We start from the raw sequence: 21020 nt of genomic DNA on the forward strand, positions 1-21020 counted from the left end.
AAATACCACACACACACACAAAAAAAAAAAAAAGAAAAAAAAGGAAAGATTGTCTTCAAAGCTCGTACCCTCCTCATGTCACCAGCACCTTTTCGACATTTTGCATTTTTCTCAATGTTTTTCGACAGAATTGGTATTGTATATTTGTGGAGCGCGGCGCGTCAGACCAAATTAATTTTCTTTCAAATCGGATATTGGCTTTTATTTGGTCCATCTGCCACATATCTGCAACGCCCCCAAAATACACAGTAACATAAAAAAAAAAAAAAAACGAAAGAAAGAATAAAACGTATATAATGATGCATTGTCCTGACAACCGCGCAGCAACTCATTTGGTCCGTTTCGCAGCAGTTTAACCTTAATGACTTCTTGTCCCTGAGCTGAGCCATATGTGAATGCAATTCGCTCACCTCATACGTGTGAGCTTGAACTGAATTTGCACTTTTTTTTTCTCTCTCTCTCTAAGAAAATGGAGTAGTATTAACCCAGGTTCTACTCGTGACCTCCTGCACACAAATGCCGAGAAATTGAGAGTGGAGACTTTCTGATTTGTCCAGGAAAAGGTCTGCATATATAGTACTCATGAAAGGTGACAATCTGCGACACAGCTGAACTCGATCCTGATCTCAGCCAGTCCATCAAAATGCTCGCATTCGGACGTACTTGGTATTTATTTATGCTTTATTTGTTCGTACGTTCAAGACACGAAAGAGAAGAAAGAACCCACATAGAAACAAAACAAGCAGACGACAAATAGATATGTGCAATTGATGAACCGTAACACCTGTGTCGGGTGCACTGTCCTACATAAGTTCGCTCTCGATGGAGCGCCGTCTTTGAGGTACCGCAGGTTATCGCTGTCCTCCACCACACAATGGCAATAGAGTGTAAGATAATGCACACGCCGACCAGATAAAATCCATCGCGCCGCGTCGGGTCAGCGCGCGGATACCTCAAGAAATAAAGTAAACGAAACAGAGGCCCGAAAAACGAGTGCAATTTAGTGTAATGCTGGCAACAGACCTGTATGTGATCTGTTACCTCACTACGAAGACAAGAAACACAACACTTTATCCCGTTGTTGTGTTTCGTCTCAAGCTCAAGGAACACGTATACGTACATCACCTGCGGAGAAAACGCAGAGATTCCGGTTTGCTTTCTGCGCATGCGCCATTACCTACAGCTACCTAGAGAGGTGAGGAGAAACACTCGCTGGCTACCCCATGCAAGACTGTGATGGATTCGATTTGTGCTGCCAATTTACTAGTCCTTTCGAGCTCGCGCAAACTGCTGCTGTAATGTTGGTGTTGTTGGATATTCGACTATCGGTCTCGTACCTTCGGACAACATGTTCCGATTTCTGAGTAAACGCTGGAGTCGACAGGCCAGAGCTGACAAGGGGGGCACCCAGTCCACCAAGAATGTCTTGCCCTGCAAAGTGGTACTACTGGACGGCACTGACCTTAGCGTCGACGTTCCGGTGAGTTAGGCCTCGCCAAGATTTCATTACGGGAGTGTTCCACACCTGCGATAAACGAATCTGCCGTGCTAGCTATCAGTTGCAGTTTACACAACAGGTAGGGACAGCGTAGGCACAAAGACATAGCTCCACCCTGTTGTTGTGCTATGTTGAGACATTTGTATCGATGCTGCATGATTTTATTTTATTCTTGACAGCTTCGCGGCATGAATTGTAGATCGCATTTCCCATGTGGTTGGCGTAACGGCAGGTGATGTAAACTTCGGTCGGCACAGAGACGCACGGGCTCGTGACAAACGTGCTGTTCTCTGTGTGTTTTTTTTTTCCCTAATACTCGTGCTCCCTCACTGTATGGCGTGTATAACTCTCCAGTCCTATCTATTGGATCGAAAAGATTTTGTTACGCAACAGCCGGGATTTAGTTAGGATGCAGAGAAGTAGCAGAGAACGTGTCCTTGCAACTGCAATGAACGCCGCTCGCACACTTCGTAATGACCACTTGTCACACCTCTTGTATTTGGTTTGCGTTATCAGTACTAGCTGTCGTTATCTTTTTGCACACACTTGTGTAGTTTTGTTGTGAAGTGGACCACAAACTATCTTTTAAAGTGAAATTACTGAAATGCGCTTACCTTCGTGTCGCTAGAACTTTGCCGGTCGCTTTAAATAGAGGATGATGTATTTGTATCGCTCGCACGTTTTTTTCATGGCATTTGTGTTGGGATTAGTGGATTATGACAAACGTTGTCCCCCCCCTTTCAGAAGGAAAACGCAGTGTCGTGCATGAGACGGGACGACGTTGTCGAGTATGACAAATTAAACATTAAGCAGATTTGGATATGTTTGTCACAGAAGAAAGTTGAGACACAAGGTTTTTGTATCACTAGCAGTCGTTACTGCAGGTCTGAGCTTTTAAGAAAACTCTTTAGTCTTGGTTTATTTTGTCGTCGGCAATTCATCGTTCGGGAAGGAGTGCTCAAACTAATTTTATAGTTTGTCCTTGCATCAGGATTTATGACTGGTAAAATTATTTATTTATTTATTTGAGTACCTCAAGTGCCCGCAAGGGAATTACATGAGGGGGAACACGGTTACTTAAACGTGTGTCTGCCAGGGGCGGATCTAGGATTTTTCCGATGGGGGGGTCCACTATGGACAAGTGCCAGGTGCATGCTGGGATTGGTTCATTGAACCCTATGTTCAAGTCTGGAATTGAGGGAGGGGGGGTCAGGACATCCAACCCCCCCCCCCCCCACCCTAAATCTGCCCCTGGTGTCTGCATACACAATAAGGTACATAACTACATAAAGTAATACATGCGAAACAAAAGAAACATACTATGCGAAATATGTATACACCAAATGGACAGTAAAATGTGAATGGCTAAGCATTAATACAATGAGAATAACAAGGCCAGTTCACTGCAAAACTTGTTAAAATTGCGTATGTAGAGGAAGGTAATTCCAGTGAATAATGGTCCATGGAAATGGTAATGGTATATGTTATATATAAAGAAAAACTACCGATTCTGGCATGACACAAGGAGGTTAGTGTAGTTAGCTTAAAAAGTGTCCCAAATGATGCGTATTCAAGTTTTGGAGGGAATGAGGGTGGCATAATTTCTTGCGGTGCCAAAATGTTTTGCTCACGGAGGAAAAAAAAATTAAATAATAACTCTTTTTATCACTGCAGAAGAAAGCCTTAGGATCAGTGTTGGTAGACCAAGTTTTCTATCACATTGATTTGATCGAGAGGGACTACTTTGGTTTGCAGTTCACAGATCCATTCCATGTACAGGTAAGTCAAATCTGTGCGCAAAATAGCAGTCTTACAAGTTTCACTGTCCAACATGCACGTACTATTACCGTCTGCTCCATTCTCCCCTTCACAACACTGATCATATCCATCTAATCTAATGTTACTCAACAGTTGGCTGAGAGGACTGGACGTTGATGACGTAAGCCCGCTTCGAAGGGCCACACCCCGCTATTTTTGCCTGTTAACTGCACCCCCGGTGCACTGAATATGGTTAAAAGTTTATGTGTCTATGATAGTGAGGGATCGTGAGAACTGTTTCTGGCAGAGTACTCGGAATTCGCAAAAATTATTTCATGGTCCCTTTAATATATTTATGAATACATGTGTCCTTATTCTGTTCTTGATGCTATCAAGATTTTCATTCGTGCCGTAAATGTATATCAATTCGATAACGTCACATTGAAATCTGTGCATTTATGTTAGGAAAACACCACGTGGGGGCAATGTCACGTGCAGTCAGTTTATCTCTCTCATTACTTCGTTATTTATTTTGCCGAGCGGGCTTTTGCGGGGAGCTGTCACGATACACTTCGCAGAGTTTTTTGCACCAGACCAGCATATTTTTTGTGCAGCATGTTTCTGTGGGATATTTGCATTATGCATATTAATGAGTCGGGCACTCTGCGGTTGTTTACGATGCTTCTTATGATGTGTTTGGTGTTTCTTCAATGCAGTTGATGTGAAACATAAATAACTTTTTTTTTTCCCTTGTAAATGCAGCATTGGTTGGACATCACCAAACAGGTGAAGAAGCAAGTGAAAAGTAGGTGGTGGTTCTGACGAAAATAATCCTTCATACTACGATTTGATTTGATTTGATTTGATTTGATTTGATTTGATTGCAACAGTGCACATTTTGTGTTTTCAGTTGGTCCTCCCTACACTTTCCACCTGAAGGTCAAGTTTTATTCCTCGGAGCCAAATGTGCTCAGGGAGGAACTCACGAGGTCGGTTCAGAGTTCTTGCGCTAGCATTTGACGACGTTGATTGATTAATTTATTACGCAGGTATTTATTTTATCTCCAACTGAAGCAAGACATCCTGAATGGGAAACTGCCCTGTTCCTATGAGACAGCTGTGGAACTTTCTGCCTATTCGTTGCAGTGTGAGGTTTTTGAGCTCACTCTGACTTTTGCGCTTTTGCATTGTTTCTGTTTGCTTCGTACCCTCGTTTTGTGAGGCATCACTGTTGTGGTGAAGTACTCTACCACTTAGCATACTCTACCACAGATAACAAAGTGCATTAGGTGAAACTCAGCATACGGCGACACACGTTTTGAGACGTGTGTTACCACTACAACAGTCACCACCTTCATTGCATGGCATATTATTGTAGTTTGTGTAGCCTAAATGCATTGCAAAGTGAGGTTTTATGTGCCTGTGACACCAGTTGGTTGACTTTGTGAAGAAAATTGTGCAAGCAGTGATATCAGCTATGGCGGAGCCTCAAGGCAGAAGACGACGAATGAATCAACACTCTTTTCAACATAAACGGCTGTGGGCATTGAGACAGATCAGCACTGTCTGGGGAGGTTAATTTACACACTACCGCAAACGGCGATTGGCGATCCTAGACTACTTTGTCACGATTGATTGATTTGTAGTGAGGAAGTGAACTTAACTTGGGCTATTTTACTGCAGTGTCTTCCATCTTTGGGTAATTCAGCCTAGTTATGGGGGCCCTATCAACTCATAGAAATTTATTGGTAAAATTTACAAAGGTGCACCGTACAGCAATTTGGACACGAATATATGGACCGTATGTTTTCCAACAAAATGTTCAGCTTCTAATGTATCACGATGCTGGTGAATGTGCGTTGTCGGACGCTTTATTGAGGTCTTTGGTTTCTACCGTGCAGCCGAGCTGGGTGACTACGACCCGGAGCAGCACACACCGGAGTTTGTCTCTGAGTTCCGGTTCACTCCCGACCAGACGGAAGAGATGGAGGTTGACATCATTTCTACCTACAAGGACCTGAAGTAATTGCAGTAAAATTTTTTTCTCTCTGCGGAGCGATGATGCTGAATGGTGCGCAAATACGCCTTCCTTCCAAACGTCACGTTGTAGCTTTGTGTGCTGAAATTAGCGGTACGAAGCTGACTTTCTCTCTAACTACTGTAGAGGTGTTTTTTTTTTGCATAGAATTATTTTTTCGCGTTTTTCGCTCATTCCTCCAAAATCGCGAATTTAAGTTCCCCTTTAAGTTCCGCTATACCGTGTGACTACCTTGACACTTTCTACTCCATGCAGCGTAGGTAGTTTAAGAAAGTTGCAGAAGACTGTTTTATCCCATTGGGCAAGATGTAAAGAAATGAAAATTGATCGCGCTTCCACTGTACATATGTCCCACTATACCACAAAGCCGCAACATGCCTTTCCTCACCTTCTGAAAACCAGCTTGTACGATAGTACGACATCTCAACCGAACTGCGCACTGCTCTGAGTGATAATGAATGAGAACTGCTAAAATGAATTGGCTGAGGCTGACCTGCACACAGTCAGTACTATGGCCCCCTGCATCCCTAAAGGCCATTGTACAGGGCTTTTCCTCCCATGTCTGTGAGGAGAAGCAAGGGATTGACCTAGAACGCCGCCATCCCTGTGAACAGTGGATGTCTTGGTACGTGCTGAAATATGCCCGACTGTTGACAGTGGCACGATAGGCAAGAGCAAAGCACTCCCGGAATCCTGTGTCACGAATTTAAGTTCTCGCGAATCGCTCCACAAACCAGCTTTGTTCGAAAACTCGAAAATATTTTCCATGCAGAAAAAAAACGCTTGTACAATATACTTCTTTTCATAAGATATACGCGTACTATTGCGGACGTCATTCCCCATTTTTATGACACTCTAGAAAAAAAATTATTACACCCTTTTCTTCAATTTAACGATTAATGTTCTTTCTCGAGACTGTTCCTTCGAACATGTTCTTGTATTCTCAGACTGTTGCGTTTGTTTCAGGGGTCAAACACCAGCCCAAGCGGAACTCAACTATCTCAACAAAGTCAAGTGGTTGGAGATGTATGGTGTGGATATGCATACGGTTCTTGTGAGTGACCACGACGAAGTTTGTTTCTGGAAAAAAAAAAAAGAAAAAACAGTGCCAGCCTGGTTCAACGTTTTCTTTCTTATTGTCGTCGAATGTACGACAAATATCATTAGACTGCCGTAGCACCTCCTTGAGTTTGAGAAGTTCCTGAAAAAGGAAGGAAGCAGCGAAGAGGTCTCGTTCCGTTCTTTGCTGTTTCCTCATCTTTTTCGTTCCTTATCCAGAACTCCTCAACTTGGGGTAGATATTACTGCCATTTTCAATTGCACCAGCTAGCTTGCATGCTGTTCCTATATTCTGTGTGCCTTTCTGTGCAAGAACAACGAGCGTAATGTGCAATCTGTAGTGTGCAAGGGTGGCCATTGATTGGCAATGCGTGTCCTAGAATTCCTGCAATAAATTGAGGTATAAGTAGGGTTTCACGCTCTAAATTTACACCCTGTAAAACCCAAAAGACCCCCTGAAAGCAAACTTTTAATACTGGAAATTGAGCCACCAATATTCAACAGAGCTCTGTTCATCTGAGAAGCACTTTTTTTTTTTTTTTTCATTTTCTCCCCCAAAATCTGCTGTTTGACCCGATATTGTCCGATTTTACCGTGTTTTATAGTTCCTGAAATAAAACCCGAACTTTATTTAAAAGGTGTAAAACCTGAAAAGACAAGCATGCTGTATTGCGCCCAGATGATGGGGCACAAACTCAAAATGACGTGTGTCTATTGTGGGCATCACTGCATGGAGCAGGAGTACGAAAGGGTGTAGCTTTTGTTTGCAGGCACTCTGTACTTTTCACTGTACTGTGCAAGGAACAACCTTGTCTAATGGCCCTTAGTAACGGTAAATGCCTTTATCGAAACAGGGTAAGGATGGACAGGATTACTACCTGGGCCTGACGCCTACGGGCATTCTAGTCTTTGAGAAGTCGACCAAGATCGGCCTTTTCTTTTGGCCCAAAATCACTCGGCTCGATTTCAAGAGCAAGAAACTGACGCTGGTGGTTGTCGAGGATGATGATGATGTAAGTGTGTGTCCTCATTGGTATTAGCTAAGTCCACTAGTTCATTAGCTCTTCATGTTTTCTTTAGTGCTTTGCAGTGGAGTTTGCTTGCAAAACATAATCACCTCTCGTCTTCATGTGCCGTGGCGTATTTAAGTTCTTGTGTTTCTTTCTCTTCAAAATCGTAACATCTAAAGGTGCTAGATGCTACAAGGAGTCTAGATTTTTTAATCAGTCACAAGTAGTTTGTTTAGTGTTATTTAAAAATTGCTTATTTGCTTCATTGAATGTGACTGGGATTGAGCCTGGTACTTTATTTCTTAATGGTGCAGGGCCATGAGCAGGAACACACCTTTGTGTTTCGTCTTTACAATGCGAAGGCCGCAAAGCACCTGTGGAAGTGTGCTGTGGAACACCATTCCTTCTTCCGACTACGAGAGACGTCCAGACCCCCAAACACGAGGCAGAACTTCTTCAGGATGGGCTCTCGATTCAGATACAGGTCCGTGACTTATCAACGAACAAATTTGGAATAGGGATCGCTGCACAGTGGACATCTCGGGTGTTGCGACGTAAAAATGCGTAGATCGTGTGGCATTGTAAAGGTTGACATGGAATTCCACAGTAGGAACTGTCTGTTCTTGCCAGAAGGTTCGTGCTAGACAGTGGCTGGAGACCTGTGGAACCAAACTTGCTTTCAAAGCATTCTCTGTTTTCAATTTTCATAAAGCTTCCATCAAGGAATGTTGCGCTCTTCTGTTTTTTGAAAAAAAGTAAACAAGTTTCTGTACGTACACTTTTCCACACATTGAAGACTGAGTACTACGAGGCCTGTTAAAAAAGTAAGGTGGCTCAGCCGTGTGACTCAAAACAAAAAAAAAAAGAGAGAGAGAGAAAATACAATAGCAAGACAGAAAATATTTTAGGAGGTTTGGGAGATTTAAACAAATGTGACGAGGCTGCTTAGCTAGGTGTGTGGCTAAAGAAAATAAATTTAGACTAAACTAAAATAAAAGTCAATATCAAATATCAATCCAGCCTGGGCACCTATTTAACATCCTTCGTACTCCTGTGCTTCTGAGGCAAGCATTCCGATAGAATTCATTTTAGCATTTCATAGCAGACAGTTGAAAGGACATAGTTGTTTAACGTTTTCTTCTTGCGCTGGACATGTTGAACATTAGGTTGAGAATTAATGCTCACAGACTGTAGCGGTTGGTTGAGGAAATACATGAACATTTTTGCCACAGTGGTCGAACTCAGTACCAGGCGACTCAAGCCAACCGCCTTCGTCGCTCGGTGCAGTTCGAGCGCAGGCCGAGCCAGCGGTACTCGCGGAGGACGCCGAAGGAACAGCGACGGGAACCTCCTGCGCCTCGTTCGGAGGTACCCTCCCCTCCACCTCCTGCGGCTACGAGTTCTGCCCTGCCAGAGATTATGTATGCTCTCTTGTTGTTACTTTTATCTAGCATATGTGTACATAGTTTCAGAAACTTGTGGCGGATTTGAGTGGTCATTTCCTGACAGCTCTCTGCCAGATCCTGAGCAATTCGGTTCTCTTGGTCAAAACGTACCATAATTTCACGCGTATAAGCCGCACCACAGATAAGCCGCGGGACCCGTTTTTTAGGAACGTTTTGAAAATTTTTGGGCAGATAAGCTGCACTCACAGATAAGCCGTGGCCAATACGAAGCCACTGATCTGCGCGACAAAGGAGACCACAGAGAGGGCCATAAACCCTGTGGTTCATACTCTGTGGTCGGCACGGTGTACAACAAAGGAGGTCAGTTCTAGTGTTCTACCACATGGCTCTACAAGGATCAGATTGTGCCCTTGTTGCATATTTGTTATGGATCGGCGGGTCAGTGGCCTTCCAGAAGGCATGAATCAATGTCACCACTTTCGTGAAAGCTGTTTCGGGGACGGCACCAGGAAGGTCAGTCTACCTGAATGTGGACACACCCCTGTTGCACATTATTCGTGCATTTGCAGGGCGTTGCTGTTCCAGAGACACTGTTGGCCCTTTCGTTAGATGCAGCGTATGCGGAATATACCAGGGAAATATAGTCACGAGATAAGCTGCAGAGCGCCTGTGAGAAAAAAAGATAGAGCATAAGCCGCGTCTAATAAGTGTGAAATTACGCTAGCTATCACGCATGCTATCATGGAGTTTTCTAGTGCCAGGATTTTGCTGGCTAGCAGTTTTTTTTTACTCGATGCATAGGGTTGCCCAACTATATATATCCGGTGTCGTGCATCCGCACTGCGAGGGCGCATATTAGCCTGGGTTGGCCCACACGCCGGTTCCCAAGCAACACAACATCCTTATCCAATATTGGACAAATATTGGCAATACCGGGCAAATATTGGACCAATATTGGCAATACTGGGCTGATATTGGACCAATGTTGACAATACTTTGCCAATATTGACAATACTGGGCCAATATTGGCTCGACACTGCCAATATCGGTCCAGTATCGGACCAAAAATTGTTGTGCTGCTTGGGTTAGAAGTCAACGCAACTGGAACACTGGTGACTGTGACGCACCTAGTGTGATCCAAGCGACTAAACCTGCTGCACCCTGGCAGTCACTTTCGGGTGACAACTGCCAGTCGATCTGGCGGTGGCCTACAGGCTGTCAGTTTCCGAGCACTAGGCCACGTTGCCACATTTTGACCAAGCGAATTCACCTCATGTATTGAGGCAGATAAGGTTTACTTTAGTAATAATCCAGTTGCAGATGGTGTGATGTCAGAAAGCTTTCCACAATCCAGGGCTTCTCTGTTCAGCTTTCGAGCTCGCACTATTCGTCTCTCGTAAAAAAGTAGTTTCTCGAAAATACTGCGTCATCAAAATCAAAATCAAATCATATGCCTCTTTTAAGAAGTAGCAGGATTGTTGCTAAAGTTTTTCTGGCAAATGTGTGGGAAGCATGGTGCAGAGCTTGGGTCAAGTGTCAGTCAACGAAGGACTGAACCCTGTTAAGGTCCAACAAGATCGAGCTTTATGTTTTCATTTATGGAAGTAACCCTACCTATTTGGCCGAGCTGGGAGGTCGGCAACTGTCTTCTTCTTCTCACTGTTGTTGCTCTCCAACAATGCAGAGCCCCGGAACCCGCCCGGGCAGCAAGCCCTGCCTCAACTGGGTCCCCGGAGGATCGTCTGGACACACTCATTCGCTCCCTCTCCAAGGAGACGAGCAATGCATCGGACTACAAGAATGATCTCACGGGCTACAAGAAAAAGAATGCCGTTGGCGAAGCTGAACCAGGTGCATTTTTTACCATTTCTCTGATTGTCTCTATCTTCGAAAATTTCTCCATCTGTTGCTATGCACCATAGCAGCACAGCATCCTCAGTCACAGACGCAACCCCTAGCCATAAAAGTTACGTTAGCGGGAACTAGTCAGTTTATGTTCAATCATTCCTGTATTAACAACAGATAAAGTCGCAGTACCTTTAGTTTTGTTATGTCAAGGTTCTACTATTTTCAGATCCAGATACCTTGATAGAGAAACTGAAAGCCTTGGACAGCAGCTGTGCTACAACAGGTGCGAAGGAGGGCAGTTCTTCCTCGTGTGCCATCAAGAACAATCAGATGAAGACAAGTGCCGTGCTGAAGCCCATTCCACCAGACCAGATGAAGTGCAACATTCTCAAGGCTAAGGCTGATGAGGAAAAGAGAAAAGGCAAGTCTATAATATAATAGACTATATAATTTATATAATAATAAATATTATTTTTCCTGGCACTTTGTGGTTTCCTGTAAGATGAGTGTCTCGCGCTAGTTTATTGTGAAACACTAAATACAGTTCCCATGTTTAGTGTCCGGCCTTGGTGTGGAGAAGTTACCCCTTCTGTGTGCCGATGGCCCCGAGGGTCCCCAGCAGGAAAAATACAGGACTGTCATACTCCTCAATGGGTACGGACAACACTCAGTGCTCGAGATATTTTTTTGTTGGCTTTGTCGCGATATTGTTGTTTAGAAAGAAATGCAAAAAATTCGAATTTTGGAGTCCCAAAAGCAGAGCTCCGCGAATATTCTGAACTTTGGATTCGGTTATTTGTGAAAGAAATCAGTTATTGACTGAGTTATTAATTGAGTTATTGAAGTAAATTCCTTCTATTCTAGGGATGCTCACGGACCTGGCAGCAATCCTGTACCCTGGTGAGTTTTAAACATGCTTCATCCAGACATTCCTATTTCATCATGTTCGGGTGAGTTTTAGTGAAGCTTGAGTGTCAACCGTTTCATTCTAGTGAGACGCTTTCTAAGCCAGACGTTGAAGCATGTGCTGCTACGGAAGCGGTTTCTGCTCTGGTAAGTAGTCTTTTTTACGGACAGAGAACTAAATTGGAAGAGCGGGAGAGAAAAACAAAGAATGTCAATGCTAGAATGGCAGCGCATCGTCGAGCTTCTCCCCAGAGCAGCTGCTTATTCAACTGGATAGTGAGGAGGAGGTGTCCCCACTGCCATCCCCTGCCCCCAGTCCCCAACTGCAGGATCCCCTCCTGCAGGACCCTACCCTCACCCCAACCTCCGGTACTCCTGGCGACGTGGTCCTTACCGTAAGTTCCTCTCACACCACATCCCTGCCTCATGTTTACTAACCTTGTAATTGCTGTATACGCCACAATGTGGGTCAAACCGGAGCATACGTTGAGCCCCCCCAAATTACATATTGTAAATAATATATGAAAAGTGCAAGCTTGCCTCGATAATAAATTCCATCAAAAATGCGGAAATTGCATTCGCCACCCATCGTTGTGTAGTTCTTTCTGCCAGTGGATGACAAATAAGACGAGGTTGATGTTTTCCAGTGTGTAAGAAAAATGCTCCACCTACATATTTGGTTTATACAATATGTACTAATATTATTGACCTTCATGAGGGAATACAGTAAAACCTCGCTAATTACAACCCCCATTAATTAGGATAATTCGGACTACCCGTACGGTCCCGGCAGACGTCTACATTGGTCTACAGCGATAAGCACTCGTTAATTTAGAAACAGTTGGGTACGCACTGGATAATTCTGACAGTCACGGCTCGAGGGAAATGCATCGGCACAAACAGCGAGCGTCGGAATGATTGGAAAAAAGGCAAAGGGTGGCGCCACTCTAAAATTGAAGAGAACTGGCGCAGTATTCATCGCTATGGTTATCAGCACCGTGACTAGAGATGCAAAGGCACGGGAAAAAAAACTGAAATTTGTGGAAAAAAGGGTTTTTCGTTTTTTTTTTTTTTCTCGTCGCCGGAAAAATTGCCCAAAATTTCATTGAAAATACAATTCATTTAATCTGGGCACCAACCGTATAAGTCCATGGTGTTTTTCATGCAATCCACACCTCATTATTGAATCTATGGACTGATTAGGTGTTGATGAGGTTTCGTGCAGATGGACTCACAAGAAACGCCTAATCGAGGCTGGATTGGCTATATATGTTCAATCGGTGATAATTCTTGATGAGCTAATTCACTTATAATGCTACTGACTGCTAATAGGCGAAATGCTCAGGTCCATGTGGTTCGCGATTGATTAGTTGATAGGGATTTGACAAGTTGATTCTGGTTACCGATAACGATTGAGCATGAGCCATCAAGGTCAAATAAGACCATTTCAACTTAGTTGACTAACAATGCTATTGGTGTTGTGGACAATGGGGACCTGTCGAGTGTTGTGGTGCTCATAAGGGACTCCTAACCACTGAGTGATGACAACTGATAAAGGCTGGCAGACTGATAACTACTTACTGATAAGGAAATGATAAGTGAGCTCTCATGCTCTCATTGGGGATAAGTCCGAAAACCTGCTGCCCAATAATCATCTACGGATAAGGAACTGGTGACTGACAGAGACCAACTGATGATAACCGCTGGTCTCTGGAAATGAACTACCGATAATGTACAGCGATCCTCGCTTATCCTGTTTATCATTTCCTTATCAGTTAGTAACGTTATCAGTCTACCAGATCTTATAAGCTCGATCACTCTGAGAGCCCTCATGCCCAGGCCACCAGTGTGCAGCAGTCACTGTTTTGCTGCTTTACCATCCAGACCACCGTACCGGGCTGGCCGGTAGACCCGAGTTCGACTCGGCCTCACAGTTGACTCAGGGCTTGGGTCCAGTTTGGGAATCTCTTTTTTACATCCTTGCCGGTTGAACAGACTACATGAGTGTCAGGCCGGGTTTTGTAAGACTTGGGTCTGGACCGATAAATCTAGTCCCATGCAGTGCTCTACAACTATGCCTTAGGTGTTTCACCCGACTTGCAGTGAGCCCGATTAGAAGAAAGTTCCCATCTGTTAACAGGAAACATCCTTTGCTGGTGCCAACCCTGTGACTCGGTCCCTGTCCTCCGCTGCCCCTCCCCGGGGCAACACTGCTGTGGTGGTGAAGCGAGCCGTCTCCAACGCCAGCCAACTGTCGCCATGGCACGTGGGCGCGCCCCAGCGTTCGGTTGAGAGACGCACGGTCATGACGACTGAGTTGTAGCAACCTACAATCTGTTACTCTGGTGGGAAAGCATTTATTCAGCCACTGCAGCTCTGTTCAGCAAAATGCAGACATTTCGCCTGAACTCCATTGAGCTGCTATCCAATGGGCAACGTTTGGTTAGAGTGCAAAATGTACGCATCAAGTCATTTTCAACCGAGGTTCCGACTTTTTAGGCTATTCAGATAGTAACTTGGAGAAGTTGTGTTTCTTGTTAATTGTCCGTAACACGTCCATCTCGCAGCTATTTGTGTGTTTTAGGAAGTTTCCGCAACAAACAGAGCCGACCATATCAGTTTGTATTGCGTGCGACGCACTTATGTTCCATCAACAGATCTATTTTTACGGTTCAAGATGTCATGTTGTACTTCAGTGCTTTTTTGTGCTTTGACTATACCTCTGGCAGAATTATCACAAACTTAAGTTTACACAAAGCCGTTAAAACTTCTTAGCCGGAAGTACATGAAATTTTGGTGTAGATATCCGGGACCATTGCAGAGACATACCACCACCACTTGACAACCACCGATGCATGATGCCAAGGGCGCTGCTAGCTCTATGCCTGGCACTGTGGCTGTGTCATATAAAGCGAGTGTGTTCCACATAATGTAATGTATTGTCACTTGTCCTGGTTTCCAGGTGGTGTCACCCTGGTAGGACATGTTAGTTGCAATTTAGTTCCATGCAGTGGCAGCTTGCCTCAGCAACGGGCGCTACCCGTGCTGCAAAAGGTGAAAATGGCAGCTCCCTGTGGTGCATTCCAGTACGCACCTGTACCTAAATGTTACCATCGAAAATTGTCCAACGGTGTGAGGCCTTCTATTGTCCATGAAATGCTTCTGCCATTGAACGTCTTCTGATATGTACAGATATATTTAAGCAACTATTTTTTTATTGCTCTACACAATGTGCTCTTCGATTTCTGCATGTTTGAAATTGCTTCTAATATGGCAGCTCCTCATTATAGTAACGTGAGCGCATTTTGCCTGGACAAGGCTGTCCTTTTCTACTGGGGTTTCATTAGTGCTTCATAGAGCTTTCTCCTAGCATTTCGAATATGTACATATCAGTGTGGTTTGCATATTGTAGATCAGCCGACCAAGTGAATATAACTGCGTATGCCTGTTTTTGGACCAAGAGAAGCGTAGAGTTTAAACGGTGCACTGTGGAACGATGGACAATTGTATTTAATGTAGCTTGGCTTTGTACTCAAGATGTCCTCCGTACAAAATGACAATGATCCAAACATCCGTCCGTTCAAGAACCCAAGTGCCATTTTTTGACGGCTGAATTTGTTTCGTTCAGCAAGTTTTACACTAATGCTTGTCACAACCCAATATTTCTAGTACGAGATACAATAAATGTGATACAGTGTGTGATGTATGCAGTGTGTTTCTTGGTTGCTGACGAATAACTCTCGTAAAATTTGTCGCGTATCACGTGAGCTGTGGCAAATGAAAGTGAGCACCATTGCTGCAGGACATTGCTGAGTTGGGCGTGATGGAGACTCATTTATACAATATTGGTGTGACTGCTGCTATTGACATCGTGCTACCGGACGGCAGTGGAATAGTTATACCTGAACTATGAGGTTGTATTACGCTTGCTAAGATCTAAGATCTACGTTGCTATTTGCAACAGATGAACTTCTGATATCGAGGACGTCAGGACCACCCTAGGACTGCTCTGTTCCCGACTGTCTGGTATATTTGCTGCAGAGCGACATAGAGATGATGTGGTTCCTAATGACTGTGAAATACAAGAGAAAGAAAGAAAAAGTGTTACCAAGAACGACCATTCTACCGGCTGTAAAGGGTTGTAACAGCTATAGGGGATTTTTTTTTTTGTTACTGTGGACTAATGTGACTAACAAGCTGAGTTCACGTGACCTCCGTTCGTTTACGTGAGAAGTATTTTCGCTGCGGCTAGTGGGTCCTTTTGTTTTGAAACTACGTGCCCTAGTATGCGCCGATTACCTGGGGGCGCGTTCCTCGCCATTCGCGAGTTCGCTTTTGCTCAGCCTTCGGGTGCGCAGAGTTTGGGGCCGTTGAATAGGGGCGTGTTCACAACTACGTCACATATTCGCAAATTTGCGATGACTCCGCTCATCATCATACCATCAGCTGGGCCACGTAGTGCGCTTCGCGGGGTGAGCGCTAAGGAGGGGGGGGGGATGAGACTGGATGACGAAAATAAGTTTGCGTTGGAAATACATCTTTATGTGCTCTTAAATAAGGCATCGCTGAAGGCGACCCAGTGCGCACCACACTACATTCGATCATGAGACGCCTTCGCTGCCGTGTGGGGGAAAGGAGAGAGATCATGGTGAGAAAAATATTTTGAATTATCGGCTATGTATCGTGCCATATCCTGACAAATGCCTCGACTTGAACTTAGTCTGAACCTGTACTAGATCTCTAGAGGAGGTGGTGTCCTTCTACATGAGTCCTGATCGGCGATGATGGAATGTCCCAGCGGGCAGATGTGCGTGGCCTCACGCTAGGACAGTGCTGGTAGAACTGGCTGCCAGGCGCAGTAGCGCGCGGCAGCAGAGGCGCGTCGTCGTCCACGGGCCGCCACATCACTCCCCCCTTCAGACGCGGAGCGGTGCATGCGGTTGATATCTGCGTCGATACAGCGAAGAGTGGAATGAGGACGACTCGTGTGTGTTGGACGGCGGAGCACACGGCTTGTGATCATATGAGTGAGTTGATGCAGCAGCAGCGGGATGGTGTGAACAGGCGCGCTGTGATCCGGGCGGGTTCCAGAGATGAGGTGTGAGCGCTGAGTGGTTGCTAATAATTGCGTTGAGTGGGTGCTGATTCCGTTGAGTGATCGTTGCTGAGCATTGATTGTTGCTGGGTGTTGCTGAGTCGGCGACAGTACCGCCACCGGTACACGGGCGTGAATGCTGGTTGTCGCCAGAGAAGTGCCGGGGAGGATCATCATGAAGCAGGTGGAGGCCGGAAACTGAACTTTCTGTGATCTCCCTGCGGGTCGCCGCTGGAACTGGGGTCCCGGTGCGACTTGCCTGCCAGAAGGTGGGTGATGACGGGGTGTCCCGGATGTGCTAGGGAGCCCCTTAACCCCTGATTTCACTCCTGGACGTCCCCAATAGAACTGCCGAGCCAGCGCCTCGCAGCAAGGTCACGTCGTCGTCCTTGGGCTGCCACATCACTCCCCTCCACTCAGGCGCGAAGCGGTGCTTGCGGCTGCTATGGAATGGAAGAATGGCGACGACACATCGACGAATGACGGCTCGTCATACGGCTTTGGGTCGTGGCAGCAACAGTATAGCTGGTATCATGTTTATGCAGCAGTATAGCTGTTATGTACCAAGTATCGTGCAGCTGCGCCAGTGGAGATGTCGCAGCGTGTGATAGGTCGGTAGGGGAAGCGCGAGTCATGGTTGCGAGCTTCTCCCAGAATGTTGGAAGAAGCTCGAAGAAGATTAATGCTCGGCAGGTTACAGGGCGGGCACTAGCGCCATCGGCTGCTTTCCTGAACAGATGTGCGGATCCTGATGACGGTGGTCGTCGTGAAATTTGGGATAGTAAACAGGAATCGGAACCGTTATTCTTTTGGCTCGGTTCAGGTATATGGATTCGGTTCGTGTTCAGGTCCGCAGCAGCGCAAAATATCGATTCACCGATTCAGGAAAGTGAAAATTTTGAGCGATTGCCATGGGTTGAAAGCAAGCACATCTTTACGACCCCCAACAACACTACGTCACAGATCTGCGCAACGTTCCGGTAACGTACCGCTATTTTCACAGCCGAAAATGAAAACTTTGGGTTGCTGGACGACAAAAATCGCGTACAAAGGAAGCCTACAACTGCAAAAAGGACAAACTCAAAACTAACACAACTGAATGAACGCAATAGCTGCGAGGAGGAAATACCTTGTGCACTTGAGTTGCCATTTTTGAGTTTCGGTTTCGAATTTGTTTGGCAACGGGGCTAAATCCGCTGTGCAAATCGTAGTTCCGACGTACATTACGTCTGAACCGTTTCACGAACCGGTAACCGCTTAAATTTATTTCGGGTCAGTTCTGGTTCAGCGAAAAATACAGGGTTTTAGCGGTTTTCGGTTCTGGTTCAGTTTCGGTTCACATCCCTGATGGTAAATGGCCGGATTGTCTACCAGAATGTGGTGTTCGATGTCCGGGTCACCAAATGTAGAGGCCCCTTCCTGAGTCCTGATTGGCAATGACTGAGTGTCCCGGAGGGCAGGATTTGCTGGGGAGCTTCTCAACCCGTGGCTTCACTTCGTGACGTTGCCGGTAGAACTGACGTCGCAGCAAGGGCACATCGACGTCACTCTGAGGCCACCACTAGCGCATAAAACTCTGAAAAAGAATGCACGGGAGTTGGCTTCGTCATGGCAAAGACCAGAATGGCGGTAGTCTGAAACTATCCTACACTCGACACCCCGAATCGACCCGAGTGAGGAAAGAAGCACTTGAGGTTCTATTGGGCTTCAAGGAAACAGCACTGCTATCGTGCTTGAGGAAAGTGCGAAGGATTTCCTCCGTTCGGGCACAGTCCGAGTGGAGAGAGTTGAGGATCGGTCATGATTTTTTTTAAATTTCGTGTTAGCGCCGCGAAGCAACTGTGGCCATGAGCGGCGTATAGACGTGGACAGATGGAGAGGACAGCAGGAAGGAGTGGGGGGACAGGGGAGTTAGTATGCGTGCTGGGCCGACTTCAAGGGGAACTGTGCCGACATTCGTCTGGAAAGTCTTCGGAAAACCCAGGGAAAACCTGAGACAGCACAGCCGATGACAGGATTCGAACCCGTGTCACCTCCCAGTCTCTGCGTGGAAAGCGATCACTCTAACCACTATGCCGGGAGCTGGTGGATCGGTCATGAATAATGGCTCTTGGGAGCATGCACTGCAAGATGGCTCCAAATATGTTGAACAGACTCAACTAATGGCATTCGTTTAATTACGCAATGACTTGTCTTTTTTTTTTTTATATGCGAATAATACGTTGGAATGTGTTTCGTGTCAGAGGGGTAGTGACGGTACAAATGAATATGTTTAAGCGAAGTAAAGGACTTTCCTTGTTTGGACAACGTTTCCTGCAGTAAGCAAGACTTATACGAGTGAACGCGAAAATTATGTAAAAATCTTCCTTATCTTTACAAGACGACACACCTGCCGGAGTTGCACGCACAGAAGAGGGGCGACACTCCGCAGCCCGAACTCAGGGACGTCAGTTGACCCCGACGCCCTAATCCCATCTGGGCGTCCGTCAATGATCAAACAAACCCAGCGAATGGAAGTTTCTCCTCTTTCTCGAGTGTTCACAAATGCCAGGCACGAGAACCTGGGGTGTTCACAATGCTGTATGTTAGAAAGCCCGTCGAGCAGCTCCCCCGTGTTCCCCAGCAGCGTCGTGTGGAAGGTGCTTTATCGAGTCTGGAGCCGATGGAAGGAGGTCGTAAAAGGGTGCGTCTTTGTCCGATCGCTCGTAAAACTAAAAAGCGCTCTAAATAAGTAAAGCGCTCTTTCTTGGCTAATAACGAGAGCGTCCTTCATGCACACTCGCCGGCTGATGTCTACCGCATCGCATACACCGTAACCGAAATATGACGGAAAAATAAGTACGGTTGTGGTCACTTGACGAACCGTCCCCGGGCTGTAGTTAGAACTGCACCCAATATTCCAGGAGACAAAACGTTCGATCTCCGTGTGTAACGCTCGCGTTGTGCGCGGTAAAAGAGGTTATGCACCGGCGCACCTCGGAGGGTTTCCGGGAATAGCTGTTCGCATGAAGGTGCGCAATATATAGCTTCGCGCCTTGGTCCAGCCGCTTCATGTAGGCATACGATTAAGTGCCATGTTCGGGAGAAGTGGATGATAGACGGCGGACAGAGGCATCGTACTAGGTAGGAGGTAGCTAAATGGATCTAAATGGATCTGTGTGGGACGCACGTTACTCGAAAAAAGTAATTGATTACAATTACTGCGCGAAAAGTAATTCTTTACCGTTACAAATTACTTCATCAAAAATGTAATACGTTACCGATTAAAAATGTAACGCGTTACTTTTAAATTGTCTCGCCTCCTGTCCCAGATGAGGAGGACCGTATAGGCGTCGAAACATCCGCTTTGTTTTGTTACTATTGTTACTGTTGCTCCAGTAGGTCGCGGTTGTAAGGGATTAGCATATCACTGTGGTCTGCATGGAACACGTGAGGACTAGAGAGGGCCGTCACAGTGCGTCATTGCTTCAGTCGAACTCGTGGTGGAACAGAAGATCAGATTGGCTTGACAGAAGGTTAAAAAAGTAATCGATTACCGAAAATTGTAATCAGATTACTTGGAAAATTACTTGCTCACAAAATTAATTGGCTACGGTAAAATTTACTGGAAAAAGTAATTCATTACTAGTAACGCAATTAGTAGTAACGCGTTACGTACATGTCTGGCTGTACTCCAGCCACCGTTTACTGTACTACCCACGTTACCGTAGTAATATTAGTCTATTAGTCGGATTTTACGTTGGCGTTATTCTTACAAATGCGGCGTTACGCTCCTGTCGTTTGACTACCGAATCTGTGGAAGCACAGAACACGTGGCAGAGTCAGAAATACTTTCCCGGAATAAATCGGACGTTTGCCATCAGCGATTCTCATTTACAACCCGCGTCGTAATATTTGGCCAACCCGATGGTTTTATTACCGGCCAACATATCACCGTATCTTCGTAACATCGTGGGATCCTCTGACTAACGTTAATTATCCCGGTGTAGAACGAACATGGTGAACGACGTTTGGAGCACTTGTTGAACAGTCGTAAACATAAGGCCCCTTTTTTTTTAGACAAGTTGATGTTAGAGATCGGCAGGATAGAGGTTCTCCTTCCCCACATGTGCGTGGCTGTATATTAAAAATGCATCCCAAAAAGCTTTGCGCAGTGTCCATAAGTGGACTTGCATAAAAGTGATCATAATTGTGTGATGAGCTTGCCCGTATCAGCAAGAGGCCGCACATCTTAGCTGCACTCATTGGCCCCTATGAAGATGCATCTGAAGGCGCAACACACACGGACAAGAAGATCTGTGCATGAGAAGATCTGTGCATCCCCTATGAAGATCCAATGCTACATCGTCAGGTTCTTCACCTGTTCATGGACTTCCTGTCGTCCGCTGGATTGCTCCAGACG

At 45.6% G+C, this 21020-nt stretch overlaps 2 protein-coding genes across 4 annotated transcripts in view; one reads left to right on the forward strand and one right to left on the reverse strand.

Moving 5' to 3' along the window:
• LOC135367367 (histone deacetylase complex subunit SAP130-A-like) overlaps window positions 1-21020 on the reverse strand; it is a 42595-nt gene that overhangs the window by 16142 nt on the left and 5433 nt on the right. Inside the window, exons 1-3 of one of the 2 annotated variants that reach the window (XM_064600592.1) lie at window positions 17990-18194; window positions 10854-11017; window positions 10384-10582 (exon numbers count right to left, since the gene is read on the reverse strand). The gene's annotated coding sequence lies outside the window, so the exon portion shown is untranslated. Of the gene's footprint in view, window positions 1-10383; window positions 10583-10853; window positions 11018-17989; window positions 18195-21020 lie in introns of those variants that run through there. The other variant, XM_064600591.1, reaches the window with a different exon arrangement.
• LOC135367368 (band 4.1-like protein 5) lies at window positions 946-15222 on the forward strand. 2 transcript variants are annotated; one of them, XM_064600598.1, is made up of 17 exons: window positions 948-1480; window positions 3173-3277; window positions 4019-4061; window positions 4167-4245; window positions 4306-4403; window positions 5158-5278; window positions 6261-6348; window positions 7208-7366; window positions 7678-7847; window positions 8596-8784; window positions 10454-10620; window positions 10844-11038; window positions 11175-11271; window positions 11482-11517; window positions 11610-11670; window positions 11745-11918; window positions 13664-15222. In XM_064600598.1, the coding sequence occupies exons 1-17, from the start codon at window positions 1349-1351 to the stop codon at window positions 13844-13846; spliced, it is 2097 nt and encodes a 698-aa protein (XP_064456668.1). In that variant the 5' UTR covers window positions 948-1348; the 3' UTR covers window positions 13847-15222. The 2 variants fall into 2 exon arrangements, with proteins under 2 accessions (XP_064456669.1, XP_064456668.1); XM_064600599.1 differs by lacking the exon at window positions 11745-11918 and having other exon boundaries at window positions 946-1480.

This window comes from Ornithodoros turicata, chromosome 8 (assembly GCF_037126465.1).
Source record: "Ornithodoros turicata isolate Travis chromosome 8, ASM3712646v1, whole genome shotgun sequence".
Classification (NCBI taxonomy): domain Eukaryota; kingdom Metazoa; phylum Arthropoda; class Arachnida; order Ixodida; family Argasidae; genus Ornithodoros; species Ornithodoros turicata.

Excerpts from the sequence above, each read along its gene's own strand:
- LOC135367368 (XM_064600598.1), top strand. The coding sequence starts at position 1,349 with ATGTTCCGATTTCTGAGTAAACGCTGGAGTCGACAGGCCAGAGCTGAC. Across the intron at positions 4,062-4,166 it reads GGTGAAGAAGCAAGTGAAAA|TTGGTCCTCCCTACACTTTC; the intron begins GTAGGTGGTGGT and ends TTGTGTTTTCAG. Across the intron at positions 8,785-10,453 it reads TCTGCCCTGCCAGAGATTAT|AGCCCCGGAACCCGCCCGGG; the intron begins GTATGCTCTCTT and ends CCAACAATGCAG.